At 40.4% G+C, this 19,110-nt stretch overlaps 2 protein-coding genes across 2 annotated transcripts in view; both read left to right on the top strand.

The window, feature by feature from the left end:
- Positions 1 to 1,785: 1,785 nt before the first annotated feature.
- LOC118821829 (inositol 1,4,5-trisphosphate receptor-interacting protein-like 2) lies at positions 1,786 to 4,582 on the top strand. The gene has a single exon (XM_036590565.1). The coding sequence runs from the start codon at positions 2,114 to 2,116 to the stop codon at positions 3,587 to 3,589; it is 1,476 nt and encodes a 491-aa protein (XP_036446458.1). The 5' UTR covers positions 1,786 to 2,113; the 3' UTR covers positions 3,590 to 4,582.
- An 11,702-nt stretch (positions 4,583 to 16,284) lies between these two features.
- syt17 (synaptotagmin XVII) overlaps positions 16,285 to 19,110 on the top strand; it is a 36,813-nt gene continuing 33,987 nt past the window's right edge. Inside the window, exon 1 of the mRNA XM_036589790.1 lies at positions 16,285 to 16,513. Coding sequence (XP_036445683.1) covers positions 16,499 to 16,513 — 15 coding nt within the window. The 5' untranslated portion in view covers positions 16,285 to 16,498. The remainder of the gene's footprint in view (positions 16,514 to 19,110) is intronic.

The raw sequence follows: 19,110 nt of genomic DNA on the forward strand, positions 1-19,110 counted from the left end.
AGAAAACTATCACAATCAGTGTCTCAGACATCAGGCAGTGTATTCATAACTGTTCATGTAGTAACTTTCTCTGAGGGAGCTTTTAGAGGTGGACATCTGGTTCCTATCACCACCGCTGTGAACAATTCTGATTCAGTAAATTTCTCTAGAACAGAGCATTTCACACCAAACCACTCTGAACGATTTAACCGTTTAATAATATATAACTTTTGAACGGCTTTTTTACAAACACTGAAGTTCCTACTAAAGCCTGAGTGGACTGATAAATCAATGGGATGGTCAGTTATTAATCTCAGTGTTACTGAGCTCTGCTAAAGCCTGAGTAGACTGATAAATCAATGTGATGTTTTTTTATCTCAGTGTTAGTAAACTCTTTGATGAATGATCAAACCAATATTCTCATCAGTAGTGGACGCATCTGTACTCTTTTGCCTCATAACACCCTGCACGCACCTCTCTACCAAGAATGTGAGGGAGTTTTCAGAGGCATTGAACTCTTTTGATGTCTGGTTCCCATCACCACCACTGTGAACAATTTTAACTTGGTGAGTTTCTCGATAACGCAGCATTTCACATCTAAACACTGTGAATGACTTTGTTCACATCTTAACCATTTATTTATGCAGAAATTTAATTTTTTTTTCTTTAAGCTAGAAGGCCGGACCATCCACTGAAACTTCAACTCCATTTAATTAGTGAGTATCTACAAAATTATTTCCAAAACAAAAATGTAAAATTAAATTAAAAATAAAAGTCTTTTTGCAACATCAGTATTGCAAAGGCTAATCTGACGATAACCAGTAACAACAGTACATTGTTCAGCTCTATGTTGAGAACTTGAAAGGCAGGAGCGACTCTGCGGCTACTTTGCCTAATTTCAAATGAAGATGACAGCAGTCCTCAATGTAGAGCACCACAGTGTCACCACTAAGTGCTCAGTGACATCAGTGTTTGCTGAGTGTTTGAATAAGCTAGACATCCTAAATGGCTTTATTGTGCACTATGGTGATATGAAAATTCTACATCGCCGTGCAAGGTCAGAACAGCTGTGCGAGTCGATTCTTTTTCAGGTATTTTGGGTCAAACAGGGTGCAGGCTGAGGGCAGGCACTGTTAGCAGGTCAGTACAGGCACTGGGAGCTTATTGTAGTCATGCCCTCACAGGGCACAGGCTGTGTGTGTGGCCTGCAGTCTCTCGCTCAATGAGTTGTTGTATAGTTTAGTATGGCCACACCCTCACTGATGTCATTCCTGGTAATTAATTCTCAGTATGTGAGACAGTGTGTTGTGTAAAAACAGTAATACCCTACCTTGTCCTCCCTCACTAACCACGTACAGCGCTGCAACCTTAACTCTTTAGTGGGTTGATCCACGGTGCAGTCATCCACATTCCCGTTTGCCTTTGCACAGAAGTTTGAGTTTTTATGTTTTTGCATATCATTGCAATCTTGACAAAACCTTGCTTGTCTGAAATGGAAACAAGGAAAAGATGATCTTTACTTTTTTAGGGAATTTTTAGGCCATTTGCAAACTTGGTCTATTTGTTATGAAATTGTTCAATATATGAAAAAGGCAGCTGTAGTTTGGGCAAAAAAAGAGGGTTTTAATGTGATAATGTGCTCTTAACATCTGGTCTCTATAAAGTAAAACCACCAGAAGTCACCTCTTGTAGCAGTATAGTTTGCATGTGCCTTTAAGAGGTGGGGGGAAGGGTGAGGGGAGGAGTGTGGCTCTGAGCTCACTTTTTTTCAAACAGAAATTCCTCTCTCAAGAGTTTGGCATTTCCTCTGAGCTCACACAGTCAGTGCCTGCTCGTCTCTTTCGCCCAGCATTTCCCATCAAAGAGGGGGGATTTTCAAACATCCTGAGTGGTTCAGTCCAGCTGCCCTCGTCGCACGAGGCCTCCGTGAAGAGACGTTCACCGCATAAACTTTGCTGCGCAGGACGGAAGAGTTTAGAAGTGAGTAGGAGAGAGTTACAGAAAGGAGACCTTACAGTAACTGAGGAGAACATCAGCCTGACTTCATCCTCAGCAGCTGGCAGGCTGGCTAAGCATGGGCTAGCAACCCTCATTGCCACTGTGAAAGCTGAGAAGCCTGGACCGGAAGAGTAGGATGAGCGTGTACACACTAAACCTCAGGGTGTTCTGGCCTCTGGTCACATTCATTCTCAGCGCCTTGCTTCTGCTGCATCACCTCATCCTGCGAGGCTCTGAGGAGAAAGGGGATGGTTGTTCTGACCAGGGACCTGGAGCCATCTTGCTGCTTAAGTATGTTTTGGCTTTTGCTCTCTGCTACTTCTTCATTAGGTACTGCACGTCTCAGCCTGGCTCTGCCAAGCGGGGCTTCCACAGGGTCCCTGAAGCAGCTGGTAAACCTGCAGTGCCTAAGAAGGAGCTGCTGGAAGATCACTTTGAGAAGCATGTGCGACTTTCCCCACACGTTCTAGGCCACAGCAAAGCTCACGTGGCTAAGCTAGTTAGTGAACTGGTGAGGGTGGGCCGGGCCGATGTACCCCCTGAGTCCTCCCTGGCCTTTCGTGGGGACTCTGTCCAAATTGGCAGCTCGTACGAAGAGCACAAGGTGGGTTCCCCAGACTGCTTCGATATCCTGGTACCCCTGCGCCTACCTCGTGGGCTTAAACTTGAGCCTTGCAGTTATGCTGCCACCCAAGGAGGGATGCCTCTAGTTACTTTGGAGACACCCCGAAAAGCTGAGTGGACGAGGCGCCACAAAGCATTCACGGACACCTTTCTGCATTTGCAAGGCACTGCAGGAGTCTACAGGCTAAGCCCGGATTCTGTGCTCCGTTGGTTCTATTCCGCTTCCCAACGCTGCCTCTCTGCTGTTCGTTACCCGTTTGAGCAGCGATGCTCCCTCAGCCTGTCCCTCAATGAGGGCCAGCGAGTCCAGCTGCACCTCACACCTCGCTCAGACTACGTTTGCTGCCACATCTCCATGGGCGTCCGGTTAATCCCGGCTTTGCCCTTAGGTGACAACGCCTTCCTGGTTGCAGCCCCTGGAGCACAGAAAGGGGAGGATGTGTGGACGGTTTACTTCCCAAGGCAGGAGCACAGATTGCTGGACTTCCTCAAAAGCAAACTCCCAGCTAACTCCTGCCATCTGAAGTGCCTTCAGCTGCTCAAGGAGGTTCGAGACCTAGGAGGCCAGACTTTGGACCAGCAAGCTGGGTCTGAGTGGAGGGGGGTGCTCTCCTCCTACGCCCTGAAAACTGCCTGGCTACGTCTGCTGCTCAGAACACCCCCTGAGGCCTGGGAAGAGCGCCACCTGGTGGAGAGACTGGAGGACTTGCTACGATGCTTGAGAGACAGTCTGCAGGCCAGGGTTCTCCACCATCTGCTTCTTGGTGGTGACACAGGACTTCTGCCTGAATCCGTGGCTTTGCCAAAGCTCGTTAAGGAGATGGTCCCATCCAACTTGTGGGCAGAATTCAGCGCTGCCTCTCTGGACCTGGTCTCTGCCCGCCTGGCCTATTCGTGGACTCACCTCCATCGCCTCATACGTCTTGGACGTCCACAAAGGACCTCTCTTGGCCGAGGGGTCCATTGTAAGCACATCGACGCTGAGTAAATCATGATCGCCTCAGAGCTTATTTGAACACGCCTCAGGGGTAAACATTTGTCTAACATCAACTGAAGTTATCTTGCATCTTGTGGCCTCAGTTGAGTTTTAGTTCAAAATAATCGTTGTTTTTCTGGTACAAAGGGAAAAAACATCTGAATTATAGGTTAAAAAAATTGCAAGGAATCTATTTTTGAGAGCAGTATTTTTAAATGCAATACAAATGTTCTCCTGTATCTCCTAAATATTTGTTCATGCAGGAAAAAAGAAGTACTGTAAGTTTAGTTGGTACAAATCCTCCTTCATGTACTGTAACTCTGTGCTAATTAGGGAGATCGATGTAAAAAAGGGTTTATTCCAACTTCAAAAGCCAATTTGCTGCTTTGTTTTCAGGTTGAAAAGTTTTTTTTAACACAATTCTAATTGGTACTCGTGCCTTTTGAAAGCAGTGCATGCACATTATACTGATTTCTTACAGCCCATGGCTTGTTGGCTGTATTCATAGATGTAGATTGAAAAATGTGTCCTAGAAGCTTTAAAACGTTCATGTCTTCATGGCAAAGTACAGCTCACAGGGCTGAAGTGTTAGTTCTGTGTTGACTCAGAGTCACCGTGATGTCATGGCTCCCGGGTGGTGTTGTCCGTGGGTAGTGAACAGTCAGAACAGGTTTAGCACCAAACAGCACACATTTTTCCACACTCCCTCAGCATTCATAAGGCCAGCATGAACCCACTGATATCTTATAGGAGAGGACAAAAGCAGTGCAGGCCACTACAGGCCCTTTGGTGACAGGTATCCTGTTGTTAGGAGCTGGCTAGTGGGATTTTCTGTGAAGTGAAACCTCTGTTGACCCAGCTGACATGGGGCAGTTTGAATGATAATGTCTATCTACCGCTTTTGAAAATATGGAACTGTTAGCAAGGCAGATGCACACTCTCCTGTCCCCGGAGACGCACCTCTACTGCCTGTTGCCATGGAGACGGGGTCTCTCAGGCAGGGGTCATTCATAAGGTTTGTTTATAATGTCAGAGTAGCTGTTTCCCTGCAATGCTGGTGGTCTTTCTCCTTGCACTAAAAAAAGTAATGCATTGAATTTACACAAATGACAGGGTGCACTCGAGCAGACACAGCCTACACAAGTTTGTGCAAAGGCCTGTGGTGAGCAGATCAAATCTACCTGAGAGTTGTCTGAATACGAGCTTCAATGGAAGATTTAAGATGCCAAAAAAGCGTAATAACAATAATAATCTGTCCTTTTTGTAGGTCATCGTCACAAATGTGCTATACATTTGAATAGTGGCCTAGAAATAGTGCATAACCTTTAAAATTATTCTTCTCTTACTTAATTTGAAAACTTTGAGTTGTTTATTTTCAGGTTTAAGTGGATAAAATCCCAGATTTTCAATGTGGCATCAAACTTTTAGACCCCTCTTGTACACTGTGAAACAAAAGCATTTTCACTATCATAGTAAAATTTAATGGTCAGCACCTATTTTGGGGGAGAAAACAGGTTACATTCATGTAAACAAGCCATAAATATATTATATCGCTGCTGTCGGAACAAAACCTCATATCTCCATTTTTGCCAGTTCCCAGTTTTTGAGATAATTTGAAAATGCCTGTTGGCTTTTACATTGTGTGTAGATAAGAAACAGCCAAAAATTACTTGGAAAGAAGTCTGGTTCCATTGACTTACATTAAAAGTAAAGTATGTTTTTACCTTCTATTGTAAAGTTCTCATTTTGGAGATACGAGGTTTTGGTCTAACAGCAGTGATATGTGTGATATTATACATAAATAGATTTTAACACTGCTGCTGTTAATTTACGGAAAAATCATGTAAATTCACAAAAACTAATGATCACCTTTATTTCACAGACACTGTAATCATGATGGTAAAGTACTGTATTCTGTCAGAATAACTAGTTGAATCAGTGACATTGCTGAATTACAGTAAAAGGCAGTATTTCAAAGAACTTAATTGGCTGTAATTTTACAGATTTTAACCATCATTGAGAAAATCCTGTTACTGTTAATAAGCAGGTTTTGTCTGGCTTTTTACCATTTTTTCCAGATTTTTGTTATAAGAGTGTTTATTACATCAAGCAGTTGGCAAAAGTACACAAACTGAATGAATGTGTTGATGTAGTATATTTTATTTGATGTACACATTTCATACCAACTAAGTTCAATGCATTACTGCTTTTTCAGTCCGGCCTCGTCAGAGCAGATTGTGTTAGTGACCCGCTTTTTGTTTCTTGCACCTCGTCCATCAAAAACAGGCCTGAACTTGTGTTATTTCAGCCAGCCATAGCAAACGGTGAATAAGACTGCTTTAATGTGTTGTTGCTTAAGTCTGTGCCACCAGCTCTATGAGGAACAGTTCATGGTTTCAGTTCAGTTGTTTTAGGTACTTAAAAGCAGAACAGTAGCTGAAATAAGGAAACAAGCACAATATAATTTAAGATGCAGCCAAAGGGCAGCCTAAAACAAGCAATCGAATACAGACGTCACAGCCATGTACATACTGGATGAATGTATATTTTATTTGTAAGTATGTATGTTTATTGTAAGATATATTGTAATTATTGTATAGAAAACTGAAAATAAGTGGCAGTCTGTACAAATTCCTAATTTATATGTTGTATGTGTATTTATACACGGCCTAAATAAATGCCTTATTTTGGAAGCCTGTATTTTGGATGATAATAGTGTTTGTTTGTGTCCAGGATTAAAAGTAAGGGTTAGGGTTAGAAGGAAGGTGTGGCATTAAAGAAAACCAGCCAAGACTTTATTTAGTTCATGAATTTTCACTGTAGTACTAGTTCTGGTCCAGCATCCCTTTGGCAAGGAATAAGGGAAAGGTGAGTTGAAGTACTGGCTGGACGTGAAGATCTTCAGTGTACCACCTAAACTCTGCAGGACTTGACGAGGCCCAGCAGATGGTGAGTCAACCGCAAAGCAGGAAGTGAAGAAAGAGGCCTTAAGAAACATGTAATCTTCCTAAATGTAGAATGTAGTTCAGCCCCCGTTGTTGTGTTTCTCTGAGCACGTTTTGGAAAACCTTGTGGAAAGAGAAGAAACGTTCTCAGTTATTCTCAAGTTTACAGTCTTTAAAGCAAAAACAGCTACTTTATATAAACTGTCTCAAAAACAAAGTGCCACTAAGGGTTCTACTATGGGTGATGCCTTAGAAGAACCACCTTTGACCCCGCCCAAGAAACATGTTTGAAAAAGAGATTTGCGAATGTGAAGAACATTTCAAAGGTTTAAAGAACTTTACATAATGTAATAATGTTCTAGACCCTTAAAAAGAAAGATTCCAAAAAGGTTCTTTAAACTGGGAACCACTTTAGGGTTTCCTAAGAAAAAAAAACACATTTCAGTAAATGGTCCTTTAGAGATTAGTGTGAGTGTAACGAACCTTTTTCAAAACTTAAAGAACCTCTACAGCCTTTTTTAAGAGCATCTACCAATTTAGAGGCTTTTGCTAGAACCTTTACATTATGTAGAGGTTCTTTAAGCTTTAAAAAGATTCTTTGTACTCACACTAATCTCTAAAGAACCATTTTTTGAAATGTTTTTTGGGAAAACCTGAAGTGGTTCTTCTGTGGCATCACTCAAAGAACCTTTTTTAAGAACATCTACCAATTTAGAGGTTCTTCCTAGAAACTTTACAGTATGTAGAGGTACTTTAAGCGTTAAAAAGGTTCTTCACACTCACACTAATCTCTAAAGAGCCATTTATTGAAATGTTTTTTTTTTTAGGAAACCTGAAGTGGTTCTTCTGTGGCATCACTCAAAGAACCCTTTGTGGACACTTTTTTTTAAGAGCATCTACCAATTTAGAGGTTCTTCCTGGAACCGTTACACTATGGGGAAGTTCTTTACACGCTCACATCTCGTTTACACTCACAAAAATAAATGGTTCTTTGAGCAATGCCACTGAAGAACCGCTTTAGGTTTCCCTAAAAAAAAACCTTTAGATTGTACTTTAGAGAACCAGCTTTGTAAATGTGACGTGTGAGTGTGAAGAACCCGTGTTAATGTTCTGGGGCGAACCCTTATATTGATATAGAACCTTTACATTATGTGAAAGTTCTTAAAACCTTCAGAGAACCAAAAGTGGTGGTTAGGTGGTGTCCCTCAAATGAAACCTTTGTGGCATCCTTTTTTAACAGTGTGCAAAAATGGTTCTTTAAAGAATCGTCAATTGAAAGGTTCTTTAAGGAACCAAAACTGGTTGTTCCATGGCATCAAAGAACCCATTTGGTACTTTTATTTCTAAGAATGTGGTTGAAAAATACAAATGTAAATGTTGAAGTAAAGGCTTTGATATTTTGTCTTGAATGTCCAGTTCTAGGAAAACGTTCAGTTGGAATAACCATTAATGATGCGGTTATGAGGTTCTTCCCACTCACACATTATTTAGAACAGTAGTTAAAGGACCATCCATTCATTCTTCACTCCCCCGAGCTGTGGACTGTATAATGCTTTGTCCGGCGGGTCAGCAGGCTGACCGTTTCTCTCTGTAATCAGGTTATGTCTGTCTTTATCGAGCCTCTCGTTTAGAGCGATGTGGCAGACTAGATTGCAGTGCGGAGGTCCAGGTCGCACCCACTGGCTGCAGGACGTTACCTCATCCTTTCTAATTAGTGCTGCATTTATTCACTCACTGGGCCATTAGACTTACCGCGGAGGTCGAGCCCAGCAGCGAAGGGAGGCTGTGAATGACGGCATGGGAGCGTTACACTAATCATGTGGGCGGTGCCGGGGGACCAATGTTTGTTTACATCAATCAGTGTAAACAAACATTAGCAAAGTAAATATAACTACTGAAATGGGCCTATTAGGCATTCGTCTGCTGTAATTCTGCTCATACTGTGAATAAATGTAAGACATACAGAGTGTATTTGGTCCTCAGCTGTAGATGAAGTTGTTTTGAGGTCTAACACTAGGGGTCAGTGCTATCTTAGGTTTATTATGCATCTCAACAGGTTTCTAGAGAGGGGAATGCATTGAAACATAGATCTCACATTCACCTGCTGGGTTTCTTTCTTTATGCACAGAGTAGGATCCAATAGAGCTATTTATTTGTATGATTTCATAAAATCTGTCTCTTATTTTTACTGTGGTCAGTGCATTTTTGTTCCCAATTGGGCTGCATTATATATTACAGTATACTATGATTGCGCTATGACTGGTGATGCATTAAAACACACTGGTGCATCAGTAACTTGGTACCCACACTGCAAATAATAGTATCTTGTCAAGTGAAATTATCTTAAATCTAGTTAATATATTCAATATTTTTTTTATTCAACATTTTTTACTTGTTTTAAGTCATTCTATTAAGTAAAATTATCTCACTATGTTGGCTAATAATGTTGCTTATTTTAAGAAATGTGCTTCAAACCAGTTAAATTATCTGCCAGTATAGTGAGATCATTTTATTAACTAAAATCACTTAAAACAGGTGAAAAATGTCTAGAAACCAGCTGGATAATCTCATAATCAGTGCACAACCAGCTCAAAATGGGAAATATTAGACATGACGACTCAAATTAAGATCATTTTACTTGACAAGATACTATTTTTTTGCAGCGCAAAATAAATCTGACCGAAATAATTTATTTTTGTTGGATTATTTCCAATACTTACAATATTGTGACTCATCAAAACACCCACAGAAGCTCATCTGAAACTGTGATTGGTCAGGATGCGCACAGCACACAGTAAAAACCAACACGACAACGCTTATATGCTTATAAGACCAGTTTCAAAGCTCTTCCCAGAACCTTTCCATTATGAGGTGTTAACATGAAAAAGAACCACCAATTTATTTTTTCAGGGAACCAAAGTGGTTCTTTTCTGGCACCTTCACTTTTGCAGCAGTAGGAGCAGCTGCAGCGTCCTCCTCCCTCCTCCGTGACGCTCCGCTGAACAGCAAGGCCGCCCTGCACTCAGAAAGTTGACACAACAACAGGTCATGTGCCCCCGCTGTTTCCACGGAAACTTTCATATAAGTTTAAAGCAGCCCACCCACCCAGGTGACCAGCGAAGAGTGTTCAGTCATACCCCACCACTCACACGTCATCTACCGGCCAGCTGGGGTTTCCACATTTCATGCAGTATGCTTTACCACAAGTGTGTGTGTGTGTTTGTGTGTGTGTGTGTGAGGGCACTGGGGTGTGGAAGTGCAAAAGTCAGAGACCACCCTTCGTTTATGTAATTCCCAGTCAAAATTGCCATAAATTACAAGTTATTCATTTTTCAGCATCAGGAAAAAATAATATATATACAGTATTTAACCGAAAATTACACAGGAGCCCCAACAACTAAATAAATAAATATAATATAATGTTTTTCAGTGTTCAGTGTGTTCACTCACACCTTTATTCCAGCTTCGATTCTCTTCAGGAGACTCACTTTCAGTTCCTCAAAGAATCTGCAGACACACCTCCAAAGTTCAGTCGTAGAAGCTGGTTGAGTATTTTCTGAAGTAATCAAACTCATTCAGTGACGTTGAGGTCTGGACTCTTTCTGCTAGCAGTCAGAAGAGGTTGCCTAATGTTTCATGTATTGTGTTTTACTACAGGTGTGTGTTTGTATAAGTGACCATGTATTCGGCTCTTTGTAAAAGAATACATTCATTTCCTGAACACAGAACAGCAACATTTTAACACTGCTGTTATATTTTTAAGAGCTTTTGAACTCGAGTTATAGGAGTTCAAAATGGCGCCTCATTTATGTTCATGACGTCAGTGAGTGCGAACAGCCAACCAGCTGCTCCGCTTGCCAACCAATCAGCACTCAGTAGCAGTGATGTTAGTGTCCTGCTGCCAGAAACCCATTTGTTGTAGAAAAAAGGAAACATACAGGTGAGTTTTCTTCGCTTTTTACTGAAATTCAAACTTCTACTTTTTGAAATTAAAGAAAAGTTCTGGGCGAGTGATTAGAAACTATTTTAACTTCTCGTTTTTAGCCATTTAGCTCAATTCACCGCCATTCATTGAGGACTCACTCGCAGGCGCCCTCTGCTGTTTTGCAGTCCTAACGGGGGAAAGTAGGAAGAGGCCAGACTCCTTGTAAACGAGCTCTGGTCCCACATCCTTCTTTATTCCTTACTGATCTAGAAGAAATGTTGCAAGTTCTGCATCAAACTTCATCCTTTTGCTCACCGAGAGCTCCAGCGGTGGAGAGCAACATCTGTGTTGACCCTCGTTTTGCTGCTATTTATGTCGCTTCTTTTCTTTGCTGCCGAACTTACTTGCTTGCCAGGAGTGGGAAACAGTGAAACAGTGGTGATGGTGTTTGCTTGCCAAAAAACTTAAGCCATGATTTACAAGAAATTTTTAAGGTTTTACAAGATATAACTGTTTTTAAGAATAACATGATAATACCGTAAAAACGGCTGTAAATTTACAGCTGCAATTTGTTTTACGGTAAGGAGCTGTTTTTTGTGTATAACAGGATAATACTGTTGAAAACTGGCTGTTAATTTACTGCATGTTTTTTACAGTTCTCTTCTAAAAAATGCATCAAATACATGTTTACTGTCCTTTTTTTGGGCTATCTCTCCTTAAACAGTCCAACTGGGGGCGGGACCCTCTGGGCCGCAGTACTTCTTTATCCTCTCATGTTGGACTGATGGCAGACTCGATGCTATGGTGACTCACTATCGCCTCTTGAGGTACAAAGTGGTATTACAAGGCAGGGTGAGCCATTGCTAGCTGGTTAGCATGCTAACTTTAGTAGATATTTCTGCGACTTGATATAAAGACACATTTAACACAGTCAAAACTGTTATTTCTTCACATTCTGTTGATAATTTTAGTTCATTTTTTAATGTTTTAGACTAAATATTATATAAATTGAACCTTTAAGTTCACTTAGCTAACTAGCTATTAATCTCTCTCCACATGGTAACAGCTAACATTAGCTGACCTAAGGCTGTGAATTTTTTAGCCTCTGCTTAAAATACCCACATAAACCAGTGTGTCTGTTTGTTCCTGATGGTTTTGTAGTGTGTTTTGGCTTTTTACTGGATTGATATCACAATATAAAATGGTCTAACAGGTGACCAGTGGCTCATTCAAAATGCATTCGCTGGTTTCCTAATTGGTTCCTAATTGGTTGGTTTCCTAAAATTATGAAGCCACTTCCCAACAGAAAGCAAAACCATTAGGTTTTAATCCTAATGGCCCTTTTTTAGCAGGGGTGTGTCAGTCTACTGTAGTGTTCGATAGTAATAAAACAAGAGCCACAGCTTTCGCACAAGTCGTGGTGTATATTTCCAGCTGTTGTGGACCACGGCTACTTATATTATAGATATTTTGCCAAAATTGTTCAACCCTACTTCCTGCACACACACATAGGCTGCGTTCAAAACCGCGTACTACCATAATAAACAGTAGGTCAAAAACAGTACGACACCAATAGACATCCATTCATTAGTGAAGTATAGCAGTACGGAGGTCCGTAGTCCCCGCCCTCTCAACCAAGAGTCCGTAGTCAAATAAACCCAGTGAATAAATGCTGGAGAACAAACAACCTAGAATTAACACGCAAACGTTTTTTGAACATACACTCTTAAAACAAGATGGTTCTTCAAGGGTTCTTAAGTAAAGAAAATGGTTCTGTATATAACCATGAACACTCAAGGAACCCTTTGCATGATCAAATGGTAATTTGCATTGTGAAAGCGTTCTTCAGCTTGATGGAGAACATGTTATTTTTGGTTCTATATAAAATCTTTTTTGAAAATGGTTCTACATAGCACCAAAATGGGTCCTTCTATTGTTACAAGCTTGGCATTGTAATAATAGAAGAACCATTTTGGTGCTAAATAGAACCATTTACAACACATTCTCCATCAATCTGAAGAACCCATTTACCATGCAGAGAACCATTTAATCATGCAAAGCGTTCTTAAATGTTCATGGTTCTGCTTATAATATACATTCTTCAGATTGATGTTGAGTGTATTAACTATGGTTTTATATAAAACCTTTTTAAAAGGGTTCTATATAGCATCAAGCTTGACATTGTAACAATAGAAGAACCCTTTTGGCACTATACAGAACCCTTTTCAAACAGTTCTACTAAAAGTTCTAGGGTTCTACAACACACTTTCCATCAATCTGAAGAGCCACTTCACAATGCAAAGAGCTCTTTGAGTGGCCATGGTTGTATATAGAGCCATTTTCTTTACCAAAGAACCCTTGAAGAACCTTCTTTTTAAGAGTGTATCATTAGCCACATCTAACAAACGTCACTAGTTGTGAAAGACAGGCTGCTCTGATAGTGAACTGTAAAATAATCAAGACGACTCAAAAGAGTAAGATTTTTTTTAAAAAGGTTGCTGTACTTCATGTGTATGTAGCAGATTTGAGATCGTGACCCTGTTTCTCACTGATCATGTCATGTTTCATACCACGGAAACACCTCACAAAGACAGAAACACAACAGCACATTTTCCAGTTTAATACAGTCAAGTTTCAGTTCATGTTTTAAAACTCTTGATTCTGCAGAGCTCTAATTATATACTACACTGATTGGTTTGGCTCAGAAATAGGGATGGTCATCAGGGGTGTGTGGGTCCATACTGAAATCTCGATACTTCTGATCCTGACGTTTGTTTTAGAGAATCAATCCTTACAATGCAGCATCGACACCAGGTGTTTTCTTTCAGCAGTAAACTGAATATACACCAGATAGTGAAAAGGTAAAAAACGATCACAGCAAATAAATATAAGGAACGGGAACTACTGCCCTCTCCTCTGCTCCTCACCCACACACAGAGGCACAAATAGCCACAGGAGACGCAGTGAATGCTCTATAATGGCAGATCTTTTGGTGCTGTTTCCCTAAACGGACTATGTAATACTAATACAAATGCTTTCCAATATCATTTTTAATGTCTGTTTTTTATAACTAGTTTTTACCAAAGAAATCACAAAGAATTCCTCCTTTTAAAAGCATCAATACCTGTATTAGTCTTGCTATTTCTTGGCATGAACAGAAAATCAGTGTTATCACCCACCATGTGCATTCTTAGTAACATTAAGAGTAAATGAATATATATATATCTATATTATATTTTATATATATATATATATATATATATATATATATATATAAAACTCCTAAACAGGAATAGAATATATGCTATATCATAACACAAACATGGCAATCTTGTTCACTTGTTCACTAACCGGTGCAGTTGAAGATGATGAAGACTCGTGGGCGTCTATACACCTCCTTTCTTCTCAGTGGATGTTTTGCCAGTGTGGTAGTACATCCAGGTAACATTAAGAACAGAGAAACAAACATATATTTTTTTCTGGTTTTATCTAATGCCAGCTAGCGTAGTCAGTCTGGCTGCAGGTGCACAACCTCTACCTTCGCAATTACACCCTTAACAATGCATCCCAGCAAGGCCATGCTGCAAAAGTTATACTATCTTAATCTTAAAGCTGCACTGCGTAAGATTTGGGGATTTGGAGACCTCTCTGGTGGAAATGTGCAACTGCAACTGGCAGAACATTTTGTAAGGCCGTGTTCAGACAGCGGAGTGTATTCCACCCAAATGCCACTTTATCTTACAGCAGCACAGAGGTAGGAGCACTTTGTTGTAAACTTCATGTTAGTTTAATAAAAACACTGATATAGTACAGCAATGCATTCTAGTAACTGCACTCTGTTAATACTGTAATCTGTGATCAGTCACTCATCACAGAACTGACTCTCTGTGTGGTTTCCTTTCTTTGCCGAGTTGAACAGCCGCCCATCCTGTGTGTCTGATGCTGTTGCTTCTTCTGCCTTGATCGGGTGCCCACTGCTCGCCAGCCTTCTGGACCGGCTTGACCACCATAGAGTTTCATGCTGTACAACGCTGTGCAAACCTCACCCTCATGAACTGACCCTCCTGATGCTGCTGCTGCATAAACTAAAACTAATCCAATTAACCATTGCTCTGCCTGTTTTCCCGTTTTGTACTACAATCCTTTATACTAACGCTGTTTGCTATCTGGTGTCGACCAGAGGAGGATGGGTTCCCCTTCTGAGTCTTGGTTCCTCTCAAGGTTTCTTCCTCTTGCTCTTAGGGAGTTTTTCCTTGCCACTGTCGCCATTGGCGACGTCATGGGGGCTCGGACCCGGATTTTTCTGTAAAGCTGCTTTGTGACAACACCTGTTTGTAAAAAGCGCTATATAAATAAACTTTGCTTAGCTTAGTTGTATTAGTATGCTGTTAAACATGTAAGCACTATAATATAAAAATTATGTACGTTTGTGCCAATAACCCTACACTGCAATATGACACATGGGCCAACCACCCCCAGAATCAATGTGCCAACCAGCCTCACCCACATCAGGACATAACTATGTACTTAATGTTAGTTCGCTACCAGCTTTATGTTACATTTTTGTGAGAATCCCCCCTGTTAACCTGAAACATTAACCCCTGGGCCGATCAAACCCATCCTCCCCCATGCAAAGTGCTCTAAGTGCTCTATTCCATATTTTGGGTGGAAAACACTCCACCGAAACGCTGCCTTTCAAAATGTTCTTCCACACGTTGTGTGCAGTTACACATTTCTACCAGAGAGGTCTCCAAATCCCCAAATCTTACGTACTGCAGCTTTAAGATTAAGATAGTATACATTCCTATTTATAAAAACACTAATTTGAATCCAGAACAAAAGATTGCAAAGTAGAATATCCTTTGGTAAAATAGCCATCTTATAAAATAGCCATAGCACTGTAAATTTCCCCTGTTGTGGGGCCTAATAAAGGATTATCTCATCTTAAAACATGTTGGCACCATATCAAGTACTGAGCTACAAGTAGATAATAATAAATTACATATAAAACCACATACAGCACATCTCCATTTTCAACCTCCCGAAATTAAATTATAAATGTCACAAAAACACAGTTATAATGTATAAAACAAAGTCTGACACTAAGCTTTAATTATGACTAACCGTTTCAACTAAACGCTAAACTTTGCTCATTTGTTTTCTGATGTTTGGATACAGAACGGAATTTGTTGCACCTTTACAGACTATTTTGTGTGGTTTAATTGTCTATTTTGCTGCTCCTCGAAAAATGAAAACTCCTTTTCCCCCCAACGGTTTTCATAAGAATCTTAATATTAGCTTGTATCTACAGTCAGACAGAAGGAAATGGTAATACCCCACAAAGGAAGGAGTACCAACTGGTGTGAGCGTGAGGAGCAGCAGCAGCAGCAGGTGGCCTCGCACAGCCTACCTCTCGTAAACTCCCTGTGCAACGTTGCCTTGGCAGCAATTAGCCCCTTCCCCTGCCTGTCTGCCTGTCTCTTCTCAGCCTGCGCCGCTTCCCTGACAGCAGGAACAACAAGTGGCCGCAGAACGACAAGATGTTGTAAAACAGAGAGCAGGGGGGAGAGGCGAGGGGGCCCGGGGGAGGGAGGAGGGAGGCACAGGGCAGAATCTGACATCCATCAGTGCTCCAGTAAACCTGGATGAGTCATTTGTCGCTGAGAGGAGCAAGTCGGGGCGATTTCTCCAGGGATTGAAAAGCCACTGCCTGGTACTCTCACACGACCGATAGAGAGAGAGAGAGAGTGATAGAGATAGAGAGAGAGATGGAGGAAAAGGGAGATTGGGAGCATCTGAGTGGGTGGGGTCGGAGATGATGATGAAGGAGGGGGGGAGTTAGAAAAGAGAGGGAGAGGAAGGGGTCTGTGGTGGTCATCATCATTCTTGGAGCAGAAATTTGTAAGGATGGACAGTGGAACCTGCCCAGTTCATTCATATTGAGAGGTTTTTGTTTTGTTTTTGTTTTTTTTCCCGAAGTGAAGCTGGATCTGGACAGCACCATGTTGCTGTGGATAGGAAGTGAAAAGGTGGGAAGAGACTGAGGAAAGGATGGCGTACACACAGGTAAGCCTCAGTAACTACTGCTGCACCTACTTTAGCTGCAGCACCCATAACACAGAACACTACTTGTTTTCCTTTATATACATTTAAACTGATGCTTTTAGAATGAATGTTTCTCTTTATTCACGTATCTTTATTCAGATGCTCTTTTCCAGAGCGCCTTACAGATTCAGAAACCGATACAAAGTACATAGAACCTGCAAGAACTTACGACCTAAAAGAAAAGAGCGCTACACACTTTAAAAAGATGGTTCTTTAAGGGTTCTTTAGTAAAGAAAGCGGTTCTGTATAGGACCATGAACACTTAACGAATGCCTTGCATGGTGAAATTGTTCTTCAGATTGCAGATTTCAGATTGTTGTAGATGGTTCTATATAGAACCTTTTTGAAAAAACGGTTCTATATAGCACCAAAATGCGTTCTGCTATTGCTACAATGTCAAGTCTGTAACAATAGAAAAACACTTTTTGGTGCTATACAGAACCATATGCAGCACATTCACCATGCAAAGAACCATTTAGTCATGCAAAGGGTTCCTTAGTAAAGAAAATGGTTCTGTGTAGAACCATGAACACTCAAAGAACCATTTGCATGATTAAAAGGTTCTTTGCATTGTGAAAGTGTTCTTCAGATCGCAGATTTAATTGTTGTAGATGGTTCCTTTTCAGAACCTTTTCAAAAAAAGGGTTTTATATAGCACCAAAATGGGTTCTGCTATTGCTAAAATGTCAAGTCTGTATTAATGGTAGAACCCTTTTTTGGTGCTACATAGCACCATTTTCAAAAAGATGCTATATAGAATCATATACAGCACATTCCCCATCAATCTGAAGGACCATTTTACCATGCAAAGAACCATTTAACAAAGCAAAGGGTTCTTTAGTAAAGAAAATGGTGCTATATAGAACCATGAATGTTGGTTGCATGATCTTCGCATCGTGAAAGTGTTCTTCAGATTGCAGAGTGTTGTAGATGCTTCTACATTCTATCCATTTTCAAAAAGGTTCCATATAGAACCATATACAGCACATTGTCCATGATTCTGAAGAACCAGTGTTGTAGATGGTTCTATTTAGAACCTTTTTGAAAAGGGTTGTACATAGCACCAAAAAGGGTTCTGCTATTGTTACAATGTCAAGTCTAACAAGAGAAGAACGCTTCTTGGTGCTATATAGAACCATTTTCAAAAAGAACTCTTTAATCGGGCAAAGGGTTCCTTAGTAAAGAAAAAGGTTCTTTATAGAACCATGAATGTTCGTTGCATGATCTTTGCACCGTGAAAGTGTTCTAGATGGTTCTATATAGAATCTTTTTGAATAGGGTTTCATATACCACGAAAAAGGGTTCTGCTATTGCTACAGTGTCAAGTCTGTAACAATAAAAGAACTCTTTTTGGTGCTATGTGGAACCATTTTCAAACGGGTGCTACACAGAACCATATACAACACCTTCTCCATCAATCTGAAGAGCCATTTCACCATGCAGAGAACTTTTTAATCATGCAAAGGGTTCTTTAGTAAAGAAAATGGTTCTATATAGAACTAGGAACGAACCCTTTTCATGATCCTTGTATCATGAAAGTGTTCTTTAGATTGCAGATTGTGGTGTGTTGTAGATGGTTCTATACAGAACCTTTTTGAAAATGGTTCTATATAGCACCAAAAAGGGTTCTGCTATTGTTACAATGCACTCTTTGCATGATCAAAGCGTTCTTTGCTTCGTGAAAGAGTTGTTCACATTGATGGAGAATGCATTATCTATGGTTCTATATAGTACCTTTTTGAAAAAGGGTTCTATGTAGCACCCAAAGGGTTCTTCTATTGTTACAAGTTTAACACTATAACAATAGTGCAAAATAGAACCATATGCAGCACTTTGTCCACCAATCTGAAGAACCTTTTCACCATGCAAAGAACCTTTTATTCAGGCAAAGCGTTCTTTAGTAAAGAAAATGGTCCTATATAGAACCACGAATGAATCTTTGCTTCATGAAAGTGTTCTTTAGATTGCACATTGCAGCGTAGTAGGTGGTTCTATATTCTATCCATTTTCAAAAAGGTTCTATATAGAACCATATACAGCACATTCTCCATCAATCTAAAGAACCATTTCACCATGGAAAGAAACCTTTGATCATGCACAGGGTTCTTTGAGTGTTCAAGGTTCTATACAGAACCATTTACTTTACTAAAGAACCCTAAAGAGCCATCATTTTCAGGAGTGTATCATAGTTTGATCGAGATGAAATACAGATATTAAGACTTTAGGATTTTGAGGACAAATAATGAAATAAATTGTAGTTTTTTCATCCTCAATTTACTTTATTCTATTCAAGGCCTTCGTCCATTAAAATACATCGGAAATGCGTGTTTATGGTTTATTGAGGTTTTATGTTGCACTGTTTTCTGTGCTTGACTGACATGCGGTTATGATTTTATACTCTTGCAGACTGAAATGCAGTTGTAATGCAGTTGTAATGGCTTTTATCAAAAAAAACATAAAAAAGCTGAATGCCACACATTTGAAACTCTGTTCCAAAATATTGGCCCCTTTTCACAGTGGAGGCCCTCCCTCTAACCAAATATGATATTATTCTGCAT

The sequence above is a fragment of the Colossoma macropomum genome, unplaced genomic scaffold (assembly GCF_904425465.1).
Source record: "Colossoma macropomum unplaced genomic scaffold, Colossoma_macropomum, whole genome shotgun sequence".
NCBI classification, from domain to species: Eukaryota; Metazoa; Chordata; class Actinopteri; order Characiformes; family Serrasalmidae; genus Colossoma; species Colossoma macropomum.

What these genes read in the sequence shown, in the direction of transcription:
- LOC118821829 (XM_036590565.1), top strand. Translation starts at nt 2,114, where the DNA reads ATGAGCGTGTACACACTAAACCTCAGGGTGTTCTGGCCTCTGGTCACA.